At 40.9% G+C, this 15,605-nt stretch overlaps 1 protein-coding gene across 6 annotated transcripts in view; it reads right to left on the bottom strand.

The window, feature by feature from the left end:
- The window catches only part of KCTD1 (potassium channel tetramerization domain containing 1), a 68,990-nt gene that overhangs the window by 6,361 nt on the left and 47,024 nt on the right, over positions 1-15,605 (bottom strand). For all 6 annotated transcript variants that reach the window (XM_088063950.1, XM_014254058.2, XM_088063957.1 and 3 more), the window contains exon 3: positions 416-560. In XM_088063950.1, the coding sequence (XP_087920076.1) occupies positions 416-560 (145 nt within the window). The remainder of the gene's footprint in view (positions 1-415; positions 561-15,605) is intronic.

The raw sequence follows: 15,605 nt of genomic DNA, 5'->3' as shown, positions 1-15,605 counted from the left end.
CACACACCATTTTCTGAATTTCAGTGTGGGAGTGGAAACTGGAGCTGCTGCAATCACTAGGGAAGCATAAAAATGGATGAGAGGACAAGCAATCAGGAAAGCTCATGAGCAGCCAGTTGCAGATTGTAACATCACATCTGTTTCCATGAATATGGTACATTTAATTTTCCTAGGTCAAATCTGGCAAGGTTGCTGTATTACCACAATAGCCAGAAGGGGAAAGTTTAATATTGATGCCACCCTAGAAAGGGAAGACACCACTTTAGCAACTCCATTCTTACTTCTGCCATGTACCTGAAATCAAACACCATACCCTGCAAGTTCCCCATCCCTATTCAGGGCTCTGTTTTGACTACCACCAGATGCTTGCTTTACCAAGGTACATGCAAAACAACCAAGTCCCTTGAAATCTCACCTTGAAATCATCAGGAATGAGGAGTTTTGATGTCCTTAAGAAATTCAAGATATATCTGAACATCTGCCCATCTCTGTCAATGAAATAATGCTGCTTGAGACTGTCGAGGACAATGGGCTCTGTGCCATCGAAAAGCCGGCCGATTCTGGAGAGGAAACAAGACACAAGGAGCAGAGTCAGACCAAGCTCAGCTCAAGAACTGCTCAAGCAGCCCAGCACTACAAAACCCTCCCATGAAAACTTCACTGAAGCAACTCTGTGGCTTTGTTTCATTAGAAAAGGGCTGGTTTCAAACCACTGTGTAAGCCACGTATTTTCCAGCGTGGCCTCATGCTCCAAGCAGCACAGCTGGGGAGGTGGAAGGGAAGGAGCCAGGCCAGCAGCCTCTCCCACCCACTTCACTGCCCCAATCTGGATCTCATAAGATGACAACCTCTCAATTGTTTTGGACACCTCTTTTGATAGTCCCCTTCAGCACAGCCCATCCCCTCTAGATGCTCCAACGCCCTGGACTGACTCATTCTGCTTTCCAGAGCACTGCATAGGGAACTTGACTTAGTTAGGAAACTGTACCTGGGGAATAGTTTGGTTTGGTTTGGTTCTTTGCTTGGTTCTCACTTGTTTTTTAAACCCAGGTCACTTTTTAGATGCCATTTACTGCAACCAACACTAGGGCAGGCACAGCTGAGGTGAGGGGCAGCACATTGGGGTAAATATAAAGATGGGGGTACAGAGTTGATAACATTTCAATGTGAGGTAATGCTTTAGTGTAAAAGTTAAGTGCTTGCGGCAGGTATCAACCAGAACACTCAAATAACACAGAAAAATGTCTCAGCTTTTAGACACCACCCACTGACCACCAGAACCACACAGCCACCTGGACAGCCTCTGCTTGGCAACAGGTCCTGCAACATCAACCAGGTGGGTGCACATACATTTCTGGATGCGAGTCTCCCAAACCAGCTTTAGTTAGAGCAATAGGATGAGCTGAAAACGCCAAACAAAACCCTCAGAGAGTAACACCAAATAAATGTTTTGTTTCTGCACTGGGGCATTTGCAAAACACTCCTGAGTCACTGGTGGTTTCCCAATGAAATGAGCAGGAGTGACTGGCAGGTCTGATTCTGTGTGCCTGTTCATATATCTGTAGTGCAATGTGGAAGTACTTTCTGACAACAAACAGTCACAACACACTATTTTTGTTTTGTTTTAAAAACAATGAATAAACAATGAACCCCCACTACCAGCAATAAAAAAAAAAGAAAGCCACCAAATACTCAGAGGTGATCAGCCCTCCTGGCTGCAGAAAGCCCCCCAGGCTGAGAGATGCCCCATCCACTGGCCAGCAGAAGGGGATGTCAGGAAGGTGTTCAAGAGGTGGGAGGCAGCAGGGCTTGCAGCACGGTCTCAGGGAACTGCAGAGGGGCAGGGCTCCAGGTGACCATACACTGTGTTGTATCAACAGCCAAATATCTTCCCTTTGAAAATGGCACAGGCAGCCCAAATTGAGTTTGGAATGATGTCTGTGCCTGGAGCCGGTATATATATATATATCTATATAGATAAGTTGTGAACAGAATACAAATCTCATCTATAGTTTTCACCAGCTGGGAGGAGACCAGGAAAGAAATAAAACTCCATTAACCCCAGCTGGTCATTTACAATTCACTAATAAACGTCTGAATCAATTCAAGTTGCATGAAATCTGTAACATATAAGGAATTAAATGTATTTTGCATCATGAGCAGGTACAGAACACTTTTTTTTTTTCAAAGCCATCCCTTGAACTATTCAAGCTTTCTTCCTCAAAGACTTGTTACTGCCTGCCCTGCTGCTCAAAATTTAAGCTGTGACAGCCCATAGAACGCAGGCTCCTCTTCACCTGGTGTATGAGCCACATTTTATGTCTAATATGGAAGCACTCAGCATTTAGAATTAATTTTCCCTTATACTCAAGCATGTCATCTTCAAATTTATCACGGAATTCACACACAAAACATGTATTTGGCCAAGTCAGTCATTACTGAAATGTATAATTGTAATTGGTTTCTGCAGCATTTTCCTAGTTCTAAATTACTTATATAATTACATATTTTAAACCTCTAGGCTTTTTGTCTCCATTTTATTAATTGTTTAGAGAAGAGCAAGATAGTATCAGAGGATGGAGCCTTCTGACAACGCCATAATGCTGAGGAGAGCGCTCAGCCACAGGGTGTGCTACCTGGGACCTGAATGGCTTTGGGAAAGGGCAGGAAGTGTTGACAGAAAGTGCTGCCTTAGTGCTCTGCTACTCTGCAGCAGCAGCAGCAGCAGCAAAAAAATCCCAGGAACTGCAAAGTCACAACTCCCTCCTGACTCCACCCCCCCCCCACGATCACTCTGCAATACACAACTGCACTTTCACATATTAAAACAGCATTGGAAGGGTAGACCCCCAGCAGAGAGACTTCTGTAAAGAAAATTAATTAATTTCTGTAAAAAAATAAACACTTTTTTCCTTTCCAGATGGAAAAAATGTAGATTCCAGCTTCCTTCATATGTCCTTCAGGGAAAAAACTTTAGATACTGTGGGATCCAAATCTGGTGACACAGTTCTGCTCCTAATCTGCATTTGCTATACCCATCAGGACAGGAGATTGGGCTATACCAGGATTTGGGGAACAACCAGCATCCTCACCTTCCAGCCACACCAGGAACTCTTGGGTTCCTGGGGGCACAGTGGGAAGCATTTTCTCATGCCTCACTTGTCACCCCCTCTGTACAATACCATTTGATAACCATCCTCCCTGCCACCCATAGCTTTGCTGGCACTCCTGCTTGATCTCACAGTGGGATTACTCATGTTTAGGAGACACCAGATTTCTGGCACAAGAAGGGAATGGTAAATCATAATTTCACTTCCCAAGAAAACCTGAATGATATTTTTCTCCATCTCCTTCTTGACAATGTTGGCTAATGATTGGCAAAGACATCTTTCTTTTTTAAATGACAAATGCATAACAGGTGAATGGAGTTTTGAGACAGGAAAGCGCTCTGAAGTAGGCTTGCAAAATAAGATGATAATTATATGCAGAATTAGCCAAATATCAAGGGTAAAGGATAAGAAACTGCAGTCCATTTACAAGAAAATGTGCTTCTGAAATATTTAATTAAAACTAACAGGCTGGAATTTTCCATATATCAGAAAAATTAATGTCCCATGGGTTGAAAGTGCGACCTCCAATGGGTAATAATTAATGTCTGTGGCTTTAAGTATCATATTCCACTGTCAGAAATCGAATGCTTCAAGGGTTGAAAATATAACCAGCGGAAAACCCTGTTTCCATCAGAGAATTTGGTTTTATTTAAAGGACACAAACTAGGTATAGCTACAAGCCCTTGTTTACTGGAGAAAAAACAACAGGGAATGGAAAAGATCATTGTTTTAATTCCATAAAATACTACAGGGATGGATCTTTCTTCCCACAGATCAGCACTCCCGTAACAGCATTTCTATATCAAAAAGCTAGCACATGAGGATGACATTGCTTGCAGGATTTCTCAAATTCTTCAGAAAAAAAGTCCTGCTTGTCAAGTATAAAAATATACTGTCTGCAGCAAAACTGCATACATAGTGTGTTTATAGCCTTGCTCTCTTGTTGTATAAATATTTAAATATATTATTATTATACACATAAAGAGAAAAGACTGCACTTCAGTATATTCTGCCTCAGCTGGAAATGTGGGAAAGCAGCAATAATTAGGAACAAGATGGCCAGTACTAATTAAGTCAACTATTGCAAAACTCTCTTAATGCCAAGAAAAATGAAAGAATTCTGCAGATTGTTTTAATGGCTTCACTGGAGAGAGCTGAAATTCTTCCTTTCTGTAATCAAAAGGATACAGGGTATATGGAAAAGCTGCAAGCCTTGATGTTTGCAAACATGCAGGATATTACCTCACTTTCAATCTAAGGTAGAAATAAACCTTTTTCTTCTCTGAGAAAATACAGGCTTCTTATAAGTGAATATATTCAGTATATCACTTCTCATATTAACGTCTTTATCAGAGGACACTACAAACTCCAAACCAACTGAAAATCTTTTGCAATAAACTACTTTCAACAGTTCTGAGCTGTCAGGGTTCCCTGCTCCCACTTTCTTTCACAGAACAACAAAAAGGGAGGAAAAGTGGTGAGAAGTCCTTTTTTTAACCCCCCAGAGGGGCCTGTGCAACAGGGGGAGCATCAGTGATGCCCTGGAACCTGCAATCCTACACTGTGGCAAGGCAAATAACTGCCTGGATTTCACTGAGGGTGGATATTCAGCAGAGCAAAATACTCATGAAAGCACATTTCTCTCCCTCCCGTAATGAATCACAAGACAAAGTAAATGTATTTTATTTGAAATCTTACTCATCTGGTTGGAACCACTGCAGCAAAGTGATTAGGAATTTGGTCCTTAAAAGTTAAGTGCAAGTTTTATTATCACATCATTATATTTATGTGGCTAATGGGAACGCTTATTTAACATTCTGGAGTGTGTGGAGAGTGAGCTGGAACTCAAAAAGGCTTCTATTTTTTTTTTTTTCTCGGCAACTTTTTAGTCCAAGCTGTCCTTATTAATTTCTTTTCATTTTCTTTTACTGAAGGCTCAAAGGCAATTTGCATAAAAGTCCATTATAAATTAGATCTGTTTAATGGTATGCTCATCTCATGGCTATTTAATTTTACTTCCTCGTATGTCTAAATTATATAATTTTGCACTGTTCCCTAGCAGCTAATACAGTTGAAGAGGTGTCTATGCCAGTGAGAAATGTTATACTACCCAAGTGGAGAATGATGAGGTTTCTATTTTTTTTTTCTTTTGAACACCACTTTGACAGTATCAACCTGCTTTTCTTTTTTTAATAACTCACATCATTTGGATCCATAGAGACTGAAAACATAGCAACCTTTATAACTCTGCATAACAAAAGTTGGCTCATAAACATAACAGAATACATTTGCAATTTTCAGGAATCTATATTATAAAAACCACATTTTAACAAAATACCCTGTTGTAATCTCTTGCTCTCAGTGCTATTATAATTTGTTCTTATCTTTTTCTTCTTACATTTAATTTAAGGTTTCGTGTCCATGAGTCTCAGGAATTCCTTGGCACATACAATTCCTACATCATGAGAAGATGCATGAATACAAATTATTATAAAGCAAAGGTAACAGGGGGAAAATGTATTAAAACCTAAAAGCTCATGAAACCTTCTATAGAGAAAGTATTTATATAGGAGCCAAAATGACAGAGAAGAAGAATGTACAGGAAGAGGTAGGTATTAAAGCACCGGTTCTTACAAGATTTGAAAAAAAAAAAGTTACATTTTAAAGAACAGATAAATGCCAAATACTGAGTAAAACAATGTCAAACCTTTGTGGAGATATTTGCTAAAGATTAAGGAACTGAATCATTTACATGGAGAAGATTTCAAACATCTTAAGATTGTTACTTCAGCATGACAGTAAAAGAAAAGGTAGGGGCAAGCTCAGAGGGCTCATAAAGCATTTAGAAGGAAGTGAGATAGACAAAAAGTGGTGAATAATCTTAAAGGCAGAGCAAAGTATGTGAAGAGCAGATGGGAAGGATCTGAAACGATGAGTGACATGGTATCACCAGGGAATGCACCAGAGACAAAAAAAAAAAAAAAAAACAAAAAAAAAAACACCCAGAAAAAAGAGAGAAACATGAGATTTGCTACAACCTGCCTGATCAGAGGCAGCATCAGGAGCAGAGATGAAAGAAAATCAGACATCTTACAAAATGAACTAATAGTCGTTGGACCTAATCCAGATGGACAAACTGACATATTAACTGGAAAAGTATAATGGCACAACATGGTGTAGTCATGTTGCAGGAATGCTATTGACACGAGAGCAAACTACGTCTTTCTACGCCACAGATGAGCGTGGAGAATGAGAGACATGTATTGAAGTGACAGCTGAACAAATGTGGGTACATGGGTCACAGGAAGCACAGGGGTGAATTAAGAAATGGATGGCCAAGGCTCCACAAGTCAGTAGGAGCACCCTAACCTCTGTTTGGCCAAAAAGGAAGTTTTTCCAAAATAAAATAACACCTGCTAAAGAGGTGACCTAGGAGTTTCACACCAGAACTAATAATTACACCATGAAACAGAGGTAATACAGCAACTCCCCTGGTGTACAGAACACACTGCCTGACAGCCATTCCACCCTGGTGGGCATAGAGTGCCCAAAGGTTCAACAAAAGCCAGTCCAAAAATGTAGTCTCTGTCAGCCTTCTCTCGGGATGTTCAAACCCTCATTCCCAAACTCAGGACCATCATCTACCCAGACACAGTTGGCACTTTTAGAAATGCTGACATCTTAGAATAGAAAGGAATACATATTGGGATGGGATGTTGAGGGCTGTTGACTCATGACCAGAGAACAGTATATGCAGGTAGATGGAAACCATCTCCCACATTGCAAGATGGCAACAAGGGTGAGGCCAGGACAGCACTGCTCCAGACCATGGAAGGACCAGGGAGTTTCTGTTTACCATATTCCTTCTCTCTTTGCTCTGGTGTACCAGTGAGATGCAGACTGATAAGAGGAGCAGGCTGAAACCCTAATCTGCAGTTTTTCACACAAGGCTGGGCAGGTCAGTGTTTTAAAAGCAATTTCAATACCATGTCAGCCAAACCTCCAGAATCTTTAGGTTGCATTACAGGCTTCAGACATGGCTGAGAGGGATCTATCCTCTGCTCCCCAGTTGCTCTCCCACCCCAAAACAGGATCTTTACCCCACAAACCCCATCACTTTTCAGAAAGTGAGATTCCTCTATCTGACAGACACTGAAGTCGCTGACACTTCCCAAGACATGTATGGACCATTCACTTATGAGCTGGACTCGATGATCCTTGTGGATCCCTTCCAACTCAGTATATTCTTTGACTGAATACATCCTTGACCCTCAGTTTTTCTTGTCTTGTCAAATACACTCTCTAGCCCTTTTGCTACCATACAGATACATCTCCAGAAAATTTAAGCCTTGCAATCACCAAATAGGTGTTTCTTAGCCAAACCACTGTCTACAGACCGATGCCACAGCCCCTCTCTTCCTCTAGGATTTTGAGACACCTCTGGGACCAGCCAGCACCCTGAGTGACCCACCTGCCAAATCATGGAGACTCAGAGCAGGGCATGAGGCTGCAAATTCATGCCATCATCCCCCTCATCACAGCAGGCAATTTGCTCCAGATATTTGTGAGGACATCAGGCAATAAGGAGCTACACATATGGCCTTCCCTGAACACCCACAGGTCCATAGCCACAGCTTGACCACCAGGATTTTAGTCTTTTAAAATGCCATCTCTTCTTTCTTTTCAGGCTTGTGCACACACTGGATATACTGAAGAACAGTCTACAAACCTTTAAGCCCCACATCTCCTACAGTGTTTGGTGTCTTGCAAATAAGTCCTTAAGAACTTTCTAGTTTTTCAGAGCATATCAAAAACACTTTTCCTAAAATCACTTAAACCAATGAAATGTTAAATCAATTATTCATGCAAATACTTTTGCCATCTCTGCTTTTTGTAACCAAGTTTTCTTGGCAATGATAACATTTCACAGAAAAATTAACAAATACTCTCTTTGCTTGCCAAGATGATTTTACTAAGCTTGAATCCGATTTCATTGAGGTATGTTATTTGTTTTATCTTGAGGGAAGCTGCCTATTAAGTTAGTAGCAACCGTGTCCTTTTGCTTATGATATGGTTATTACCGAGCTATCGGGAGTACCTTTAAGTTATTAGGGTGCAATGGCAAATTAAGTACTTTGCGTCATAATTAGCTAATAACTTTTGAATTATATTTTAATCATGTTTAAGATGGTCAGGTTGGCTGTGAGTACAGATAATGGAGGATAGAAGCAGAACAGGAGTGTTTATCATTCAATACCAAAAGCCAGAAAGTAGGTAAACCGGTGGATGCACAACATCCCAAAGGCCATGATAATCTATATATTCAGAACACTGAACTCCTTCACAGGCAGCAGTGCAAAAAAGAGGAACTTGTGTCTTAGGATCACATTTAAGTAAAAAACAAAAATATATCTGTTTCAACTCTGCCTCCTTTGAGCCTGTTAACTTTTTTTTTTTTAATAAAAAGATTGTTACCAATACCTGTCTTCAAATCCCTGTTGATAAACCTGTTCATGCAGATTCCACAAAGAGAGGACACTGTTAAAGCAGCTTGGAAAAAAACCACCAGAGCCATTTCCCTTTCAAAACTCACGATGTTCAAGAAAAACCAAACAACCAACAAAAAAACCTTCTCAGAATAGGGGAAATCTTTTGATGTATTCCTTTGTACATTAAGTTTGCCCCTCATCTTTCATGAATTTTATTCAAACCACTATTAGCTCTCAGTTTTTCCTCTGTATCCTTGAGAAGACTCAGCATCAAAATTCTACATACAAAATTTTCACACTGGAAATCAGGAAACACTCTGGAGATTCTCTATGAAATGCCTTAGAAAAGTAGTGGCAAAACAAGCTCTATATCCAAACCCAATAGAGACCCCACTACAGCACGCATATGCTTTGTAGAATCCATTAGGTGTTGCTAATTCTGCCCCTCTCCAGAATGTTACTTTGAGGACCTGGCATCCCACTTCACATGCTTGGAACCTCTTTCTCTATAAATGACAAACATGGCAATGAAACCATAATGAATTAAGCTTTCCAAGATCTTCACAACTTTGACTACTTAGCCAGAAATCACATCTATGTTGTTTTGTTAACTGCTGCTTTCTCTAAGAGAAAGGACAACACGTTTCCATAGACAGGACAAGAACACACTTGCCTTTCCCTTTGCAAGAGTTGCACAAGTTCCTCCTGCATTGCAGCCCATAAAGGCAAGAGACTGCACAATTAGCCTCTGTGTGCTATGTGGAGGATTCTACAGGAACTGCTTCCTGAGAAAGAGGCCACTACTGTACTAAAGCCTAAATGAAAGCTTCCTATTAATGAATAAAATTCAAAGAGACAAAGCACTTCTAAAACTTTTAGTTGTTAACTGTGTCTATTCACGTGTCCCCAGAAAACATTACCCTTCAGAGCCCAGAATGAAGTATTCCCAAACATCCTTGCTCTTCTGCTTTCAATAAATACCCATGAAAGTCACATACAAACTTTGTAACATCCTTCTTAACTGCAGTTCACATAGAGGACAACAATTTTCTGCTGTTAGCTTGTGCAGCAGTAGCCTGTAAAACAGATTACCAGGTCTCAACCCTGCTGCTGAACTTGGGCTTGGACTGTCAGAAGATAAATTTGCCAGGGAAGGTTAAAAAGATGTTCATTCTGCTTTTTAAAATCCCTACACTAATAGAAAAAGGAGAAAAAAATACACGTACAGAGAACATTATTAAGGTAGTCAAAACAAGCTTCACAAGAAAAATCAGGTAATAGAGACATTTCTGTAAGTTACATTTGCAAACCTCCCTCCATGTGAAAGATTTTAGACTATGTTTTTAATGATCCACTCTTTTCTCACAGCACCCTGAACTTGGCACCTAAGCCAGGGATAAGCCAGGGTTGTACAGCAGGCTGTTGTCCACAGGACCCCTGCTTCATCTGCTGGAGCTCTAATGGATGAGGAAGGGACTGCAGGAAGGGAAAATGGGTAAGGTAGATATGGGCTGACCTTGAAAAATGAACTCTGTCCAAGCATGTGCCAGATTTCCTCTTTGATGCTACCACTAAGCACACCTGCCTTAATCTTTTTAGCTCCTTTGAGTGAAGCAAGAAGGTACCAGACTAAGGAATGTTGTAAAGAAAACATGCAAGAATGACTTTTCAGAACAGGACTCAAATAATATGCAGGAAATACAGCCCAAGGGACACAGCTGAACTGAGGAGGAACAGGAGATGCTGATGACATGTTTAGTAAATAAGCAACACATCTCTCTGAACAGAGGCAGGCAAATGTATTGGAGATAGTATTATCACACATGTACTATGAAAACTACAAAGGTCACCCTGGCTGCCCAAATAATGTTCTTTTCCTATAAAGCTTACTTTAACTGCAATGAGAGAAGCTGCAAGGCCAGCTACCCAATATCACTTTTACTGTACTTCAAATATTAGTGTTTTCCTCTTTCTTAGCCCACCTGCTTAGAGATTCCTCTAGCTAGACTGAAAGCAGTACATTCAGACTAACACACTAGATTACAAATTCTTCTAGAAGGGCAATCCATATAACATAAAAGCATTCACAACAGAGGCAAGGAAGAGGTGGGTGTTATAAGCACAGAATTTAGTATGAGAAACACGGGACCGTGCACTTTTTCTGATTAACTCACATACAATACAGTACAACTGCATTGCTGTGATTCCTAGTGTGGACATACACAAGTGAAACATAGAGAAACGTGTTTATACCCGCATAACTCATGCTCATACATTTACATGTTTAATTGCTTCCATGCTAGAGGTGGAAATGATTTATGCACTCCAGTAACTAGAAAAATCACACCATTAACCAAATCAGTTCATACAAAACCTGTGTGCTAAGTTAAGAGGACAGGAAAGTCCACCTAAAACATCCTAGACAGTGGCTCTGAGCAATAAATAATGCTTATTGCAGAGGTTAGAAATGCCAAAGCCACACCTGAACATTTTGCTGGTGGTGGGGTGATAAAAAAACACACAGATAACATTATTTCCATTGACAAACTTTACATATACAAAACAGTGGCTTTATTGTTTATTAAATTAGATGCTGCCATGGTGTAATCATCCCTGCAGCCATACCAAAACCAACAGCAGGTCAGATGCAATCCTGTGGAGGAGGTAGAGAGAGGAGAAAGGAAGAGAACTGAGACACAGCACAGAAGCAATACAGCCCCATAAACTGGTGGTGCAAGGAATAATTAATCCATGGATGTGAAAACAGATGCCTGTAACAGATAATTGTAGAAAGCAAAATCTGAAAAAATACCACATGACAAAAGTAAATGTTACAGCATGCTTCCTTTAATAAACAACATCCAGGATGTGATTCAGCTGTCTGTTGCCACTTGAGGTACTCCAGGGCATCACAAAGTGCAGGGTGATGGCACAGGGACACTACTGCAGGCTTGTACCCTGCTGGAGCAGCCACAGAGTCTGAGCAGGGACTGTGCACAGGCATTAGCTTCCCTTGTCAAGGTGAGTGTATCCCACCCACAAAAATGTCCAGAAACTAACTGCACCAAATTCAGATACTAAACAAAATATAATATTCTTCCTAGACACTAATTTCAAATTTTAAAAAGTCAGGCTCTATTAAATAAAAAATTACATATTTATATGACATTAAATTCAGAACAAAAGTTTGTAGTGCTTCTAAATTGTATAGGAATTTGTAACATTTTTAATTTAAGAGCTCTTTTACCTGGCAGCTCAGGTTATTCTCACACAGAGGAGCTGACTGGTCCTAGCTTCTTCCTGAGAGACAGCTTCACTACAGGAAATACAGAAGAGTGACATCCAAACTCATTTTACACTGCAAAGTGTGTTAGGAGCCCTGCTTCCTAAATACAGGCAGTCAGCCTCAAGTATTTTAGCAGGGTGTTGAAGTGAGCTGACTCTAGAATCGAGCTACATGGACAGACACAGACTCCTGTGGAGGGCAGCCCACCCATCCACACGGGCTGGATCTCGTTCCACGCACACCTTGCGCGCCACTGCAGCAGCGATCGTGCACCCCAAAGATTGCAGCTGCTCTGTCACGCAGCAACTGACAAATGCTGGATGCAGGCAGACAGGTGGGAGATGATTCTGTTGAGAAACACTCAAACAAGCACAACTCCATCAGTCTGGAGGATTTACAAGGGTGAGGATATATGTCTTACATCCATTGTAATCTTCCTGGTGGAAACCAGCACAACAGTGAAAATCTTCCTGAGCTGGTTCCAGGCTGCTAATAAACAAGAAGATGCCTATTAAGCTGAGCACTATTTTTAAACTAGTAGAAATACACTGCTGATGAAGCAGACTACTGCTTGAGTTTGTAGGTTTTCATAATTTCATTCACTTAACTGTGAAGTTTTTCTGTAAAAGAGCGAATTAAAACTACACTTGGAACAATAGAAGGCAAAAAAGCACCATTTCCTAAAGGTCTCTCCATACTGCATCTGCCCTTTTCCCCAGATGCTGGTAACATCACACAATCCTCATATCAATAAATTAAGTTGCAGCTTGCACTAATACTGAAAAAAAACCTGATCAAGAACCAATACAGGGATATATGCTGAAAGATAAGGATTCCCTTAAGAAAAAAAAGAAAAAGAATTTAGCTAAGAATTTACTGAGAAAAATACTGAATTTGAAACCTACAGTTTTTTAGAACAATGCAAGTTCTGATATAGGCATTTTTGGGGACAGAAAACTGTTTCAAAAAGTTCTCCTCTCTGTTGAAATTAAAACACATTACAACTACCTTGCATTATTCCCTCCACTTGTGTACTTAGTTAATACCAATGCTTTTTGCTTTATTTGTGAATGCAATAAAATTTTAATTTAGCAGAAATACAGGTGTCTTGGTAGATTTCTGATTTTTTTTTTTCTTTCATCACCCCAAGGCATAGATATAAATTGTTTTCTGCTATCTTTACAGGAAATCTACGGAACCACGTTATCGAAAGGTGCAGAAGACTGAAAATAGTTTAGGGTAATCAAGAGCTGCACTGTTTCATCAAAGCCCCATCTCTCCAGAAGCCACTGGTGTTGCAACAAACAGTTTGGGGCTACAGTTTGATTTTGATTATTTTCCATTACCTTCCTAAAATCTTCCTCTTTTCATGGCAGGCAGAAGCTAATTAGCACCATGAAAGGAAGAAGTCTGGGGAAAGATAATGTGTTAAAACGACCAACTTTGACAAGGAAGTCAGACCATCAAATCATATATTGCTAACCACCATATGCACAAGAGTCTGTATCTATTCATTTTAACCCCACAGTCCTGTGATGGAAACCAATAGTGCAGTTCTTGGCCCCTCACTTTCACACAGCTTTTCTTCCCTCAGTGTGCACCACAAGACAGCTACCCACAAATAATGACAGGAGGCGAAATGGACCTGGGCTGCCCAGATGTCCAGCAGAAGGCAGAACCTGTGCTGAGCACCATGATGGGTTTTAACAGGAGGGAGAAAGCACCTGGCTCTGTTGTATCACCACTGATACTGCAGCAGTGCAGTCAACAAGAGACCAAGACCACAGGTCTTGTTTGCTTGCAGCTGCCCCTCAGATCAGACGCTTTCCCCAAGCCCAGCAGCATCCCAAATCCTGCAGCCCAGCCAGAGTTCCAGCCACAGTGGGTGCAGGCACATAAGCCATTTTTGCTGCCTCTAATTGCCACCAATCACTATCTATGTGCTTTGATATTAGAAGACTTCTGGCAGAGATCTGCCCCAGGGATTTACACTGCAGTAAAGAATGAGTCTGCCACATTCACACTGGTAACACAAAGGCAGCAACAGCTTTGCAGGATCCCTGAGATGTGTTTACTAAGAACTGAGCCTCACAACAGATGACAAAAGGAAGGGGTATTTCTCCACTCTGCTTCAAGGGCTGGCTGATCTTTGAGCAAAATCCTCTGCTAAACAACTACTGAGGGGCACAGAAACAGCCAGCATAACTGTGGACAGAAGTTCAGGCTACTTCATAGGATCAAAATCAGACAAAGCATGTTTGCTACTCAGTCTGTGAACACGAGCAAAATTAAATTCCACAGCTAATTTTGAGAGCACATCCCTGGCTTTTTATTTATTATAAACAGACACTCAGACAAGACATAGAAGGAGCTTCACTTCAACTCTGAAGCAGGGAGAGCTGAGGAACACATTCTTGCTGTCTGAAGCATGTGGAGTCACTTCTGAGGAAGGGCATCATCTCCCTTCACACTACCTGCCCTACCATTGCCAATATTTTGTTACTACAGCAGAATAATATTAGGACAGCAGTGAGGAAAATAAACTCTCTGTTATGATGGATGTGCATTTAGTCAGCAATGTGCTACAACAAACTTGACCTTTATCAGGACTAGATTTCACTGACTGCTTTTTTTTGTACGTCACCCCATTTATTTTGTTCTGTCTACAGCCTCTGCAATTTCCAACTGATAAAGCTTTTATCACCTCTCCCAGTGGAAACACACCGCAAAGAAAAATACTCTGGAATACAAGATCAAGGGACAGAGCCCTTTCTGGGGTCCTTCACAGCAACAGAAAGGGTTCTTGGAAGAAATACTCCCAGAAGAGCTGCAGACGAGCTGTCCCAATGGGAAACAGCCTGGCACAGCCCAGCAGAGTTTCTGCACACTCAGGTTCAGGTTTGCAGAACAACATGACTCATTTTTCTTCTCTGAATAAGAACTGCACTGCCAGCTTTACATTTTCTACATGGTACCAAACCTGTTATATATTCCTCATCACTCCCAGGGCCATTCATGTTTATCGTGTTTCCAGAACTGCATTAATAAACAAAAGGAAGAAGGACTTATACCTCTGATTGAGCTACTTTGCATTTTAATAGGAAAAAACAAACTGACCCATGTGGAAGCTAAACACAATTGAAAGTTGCACCCACACCAGCTGTTTCTATTTTCAAACCAGTGCTTTATGCCTTGTAATGATAGCAGACAGCAGCAACTTCCAATAGCATCTTTCTCATCCTTCATTTTGTTGAGCCTACCCAAGAGAGAAGCATGAAACATACCTGATTAGGGCTTTTATTTCTGCTTCCCAAGAGGGGAATTAAATGCTCACCTAGAACCAGACCTCTGTGGTCTGGAGAGCAGCATCCATTCAGTTTTGGAGAGCTACACCATTAATCCAAAGTGGAAGTGGGAAAGTAAAATTGTAGCTCTGCTGATGAGTTTATCGAGGTTAGCTACTAAGCAAGGGAAGGCCAGTATGAGAGGCATGGCCCAAGGCCCAGCTTTATGAGACAGCAATATTAGAAACTGGGAAAATGAGAATGTCTGATGAAAAGTGGAGCCTCCAAATACACTTTAGCTACAGAAAACCAGCAGTTTTTCTCCTTTCCCTTTCCCGTAAGGTCTTCCAAAGGGGAAATAAGCAGGCAGGTATTCTACCTGCCACTCTTTTGCCAGCTTGTATCTCCCTAGAACAACATTTGCCACCACTTCCCT

Source organism: Pseudopodoces humilis, chromosome 1 (genome assembly GCF_049639895.1).
Source record: "Pseudopodoces humilis isolate 2021_Gansu_Grassland_sample_001 chromosome 1, ASM4963989v1, whole genome shotgun sequence".
Lineage (NCBI taxonomy): Eukaryota > Metazoa > Chordata > Aves > Passeriformes > Paridae > Pseudopodoces > Pseudopodoces humilis.
Note: the sequence above shows the minus strand (reverse complement) of the source record. Positions and strands in the feature narration are given on the sequence as shown.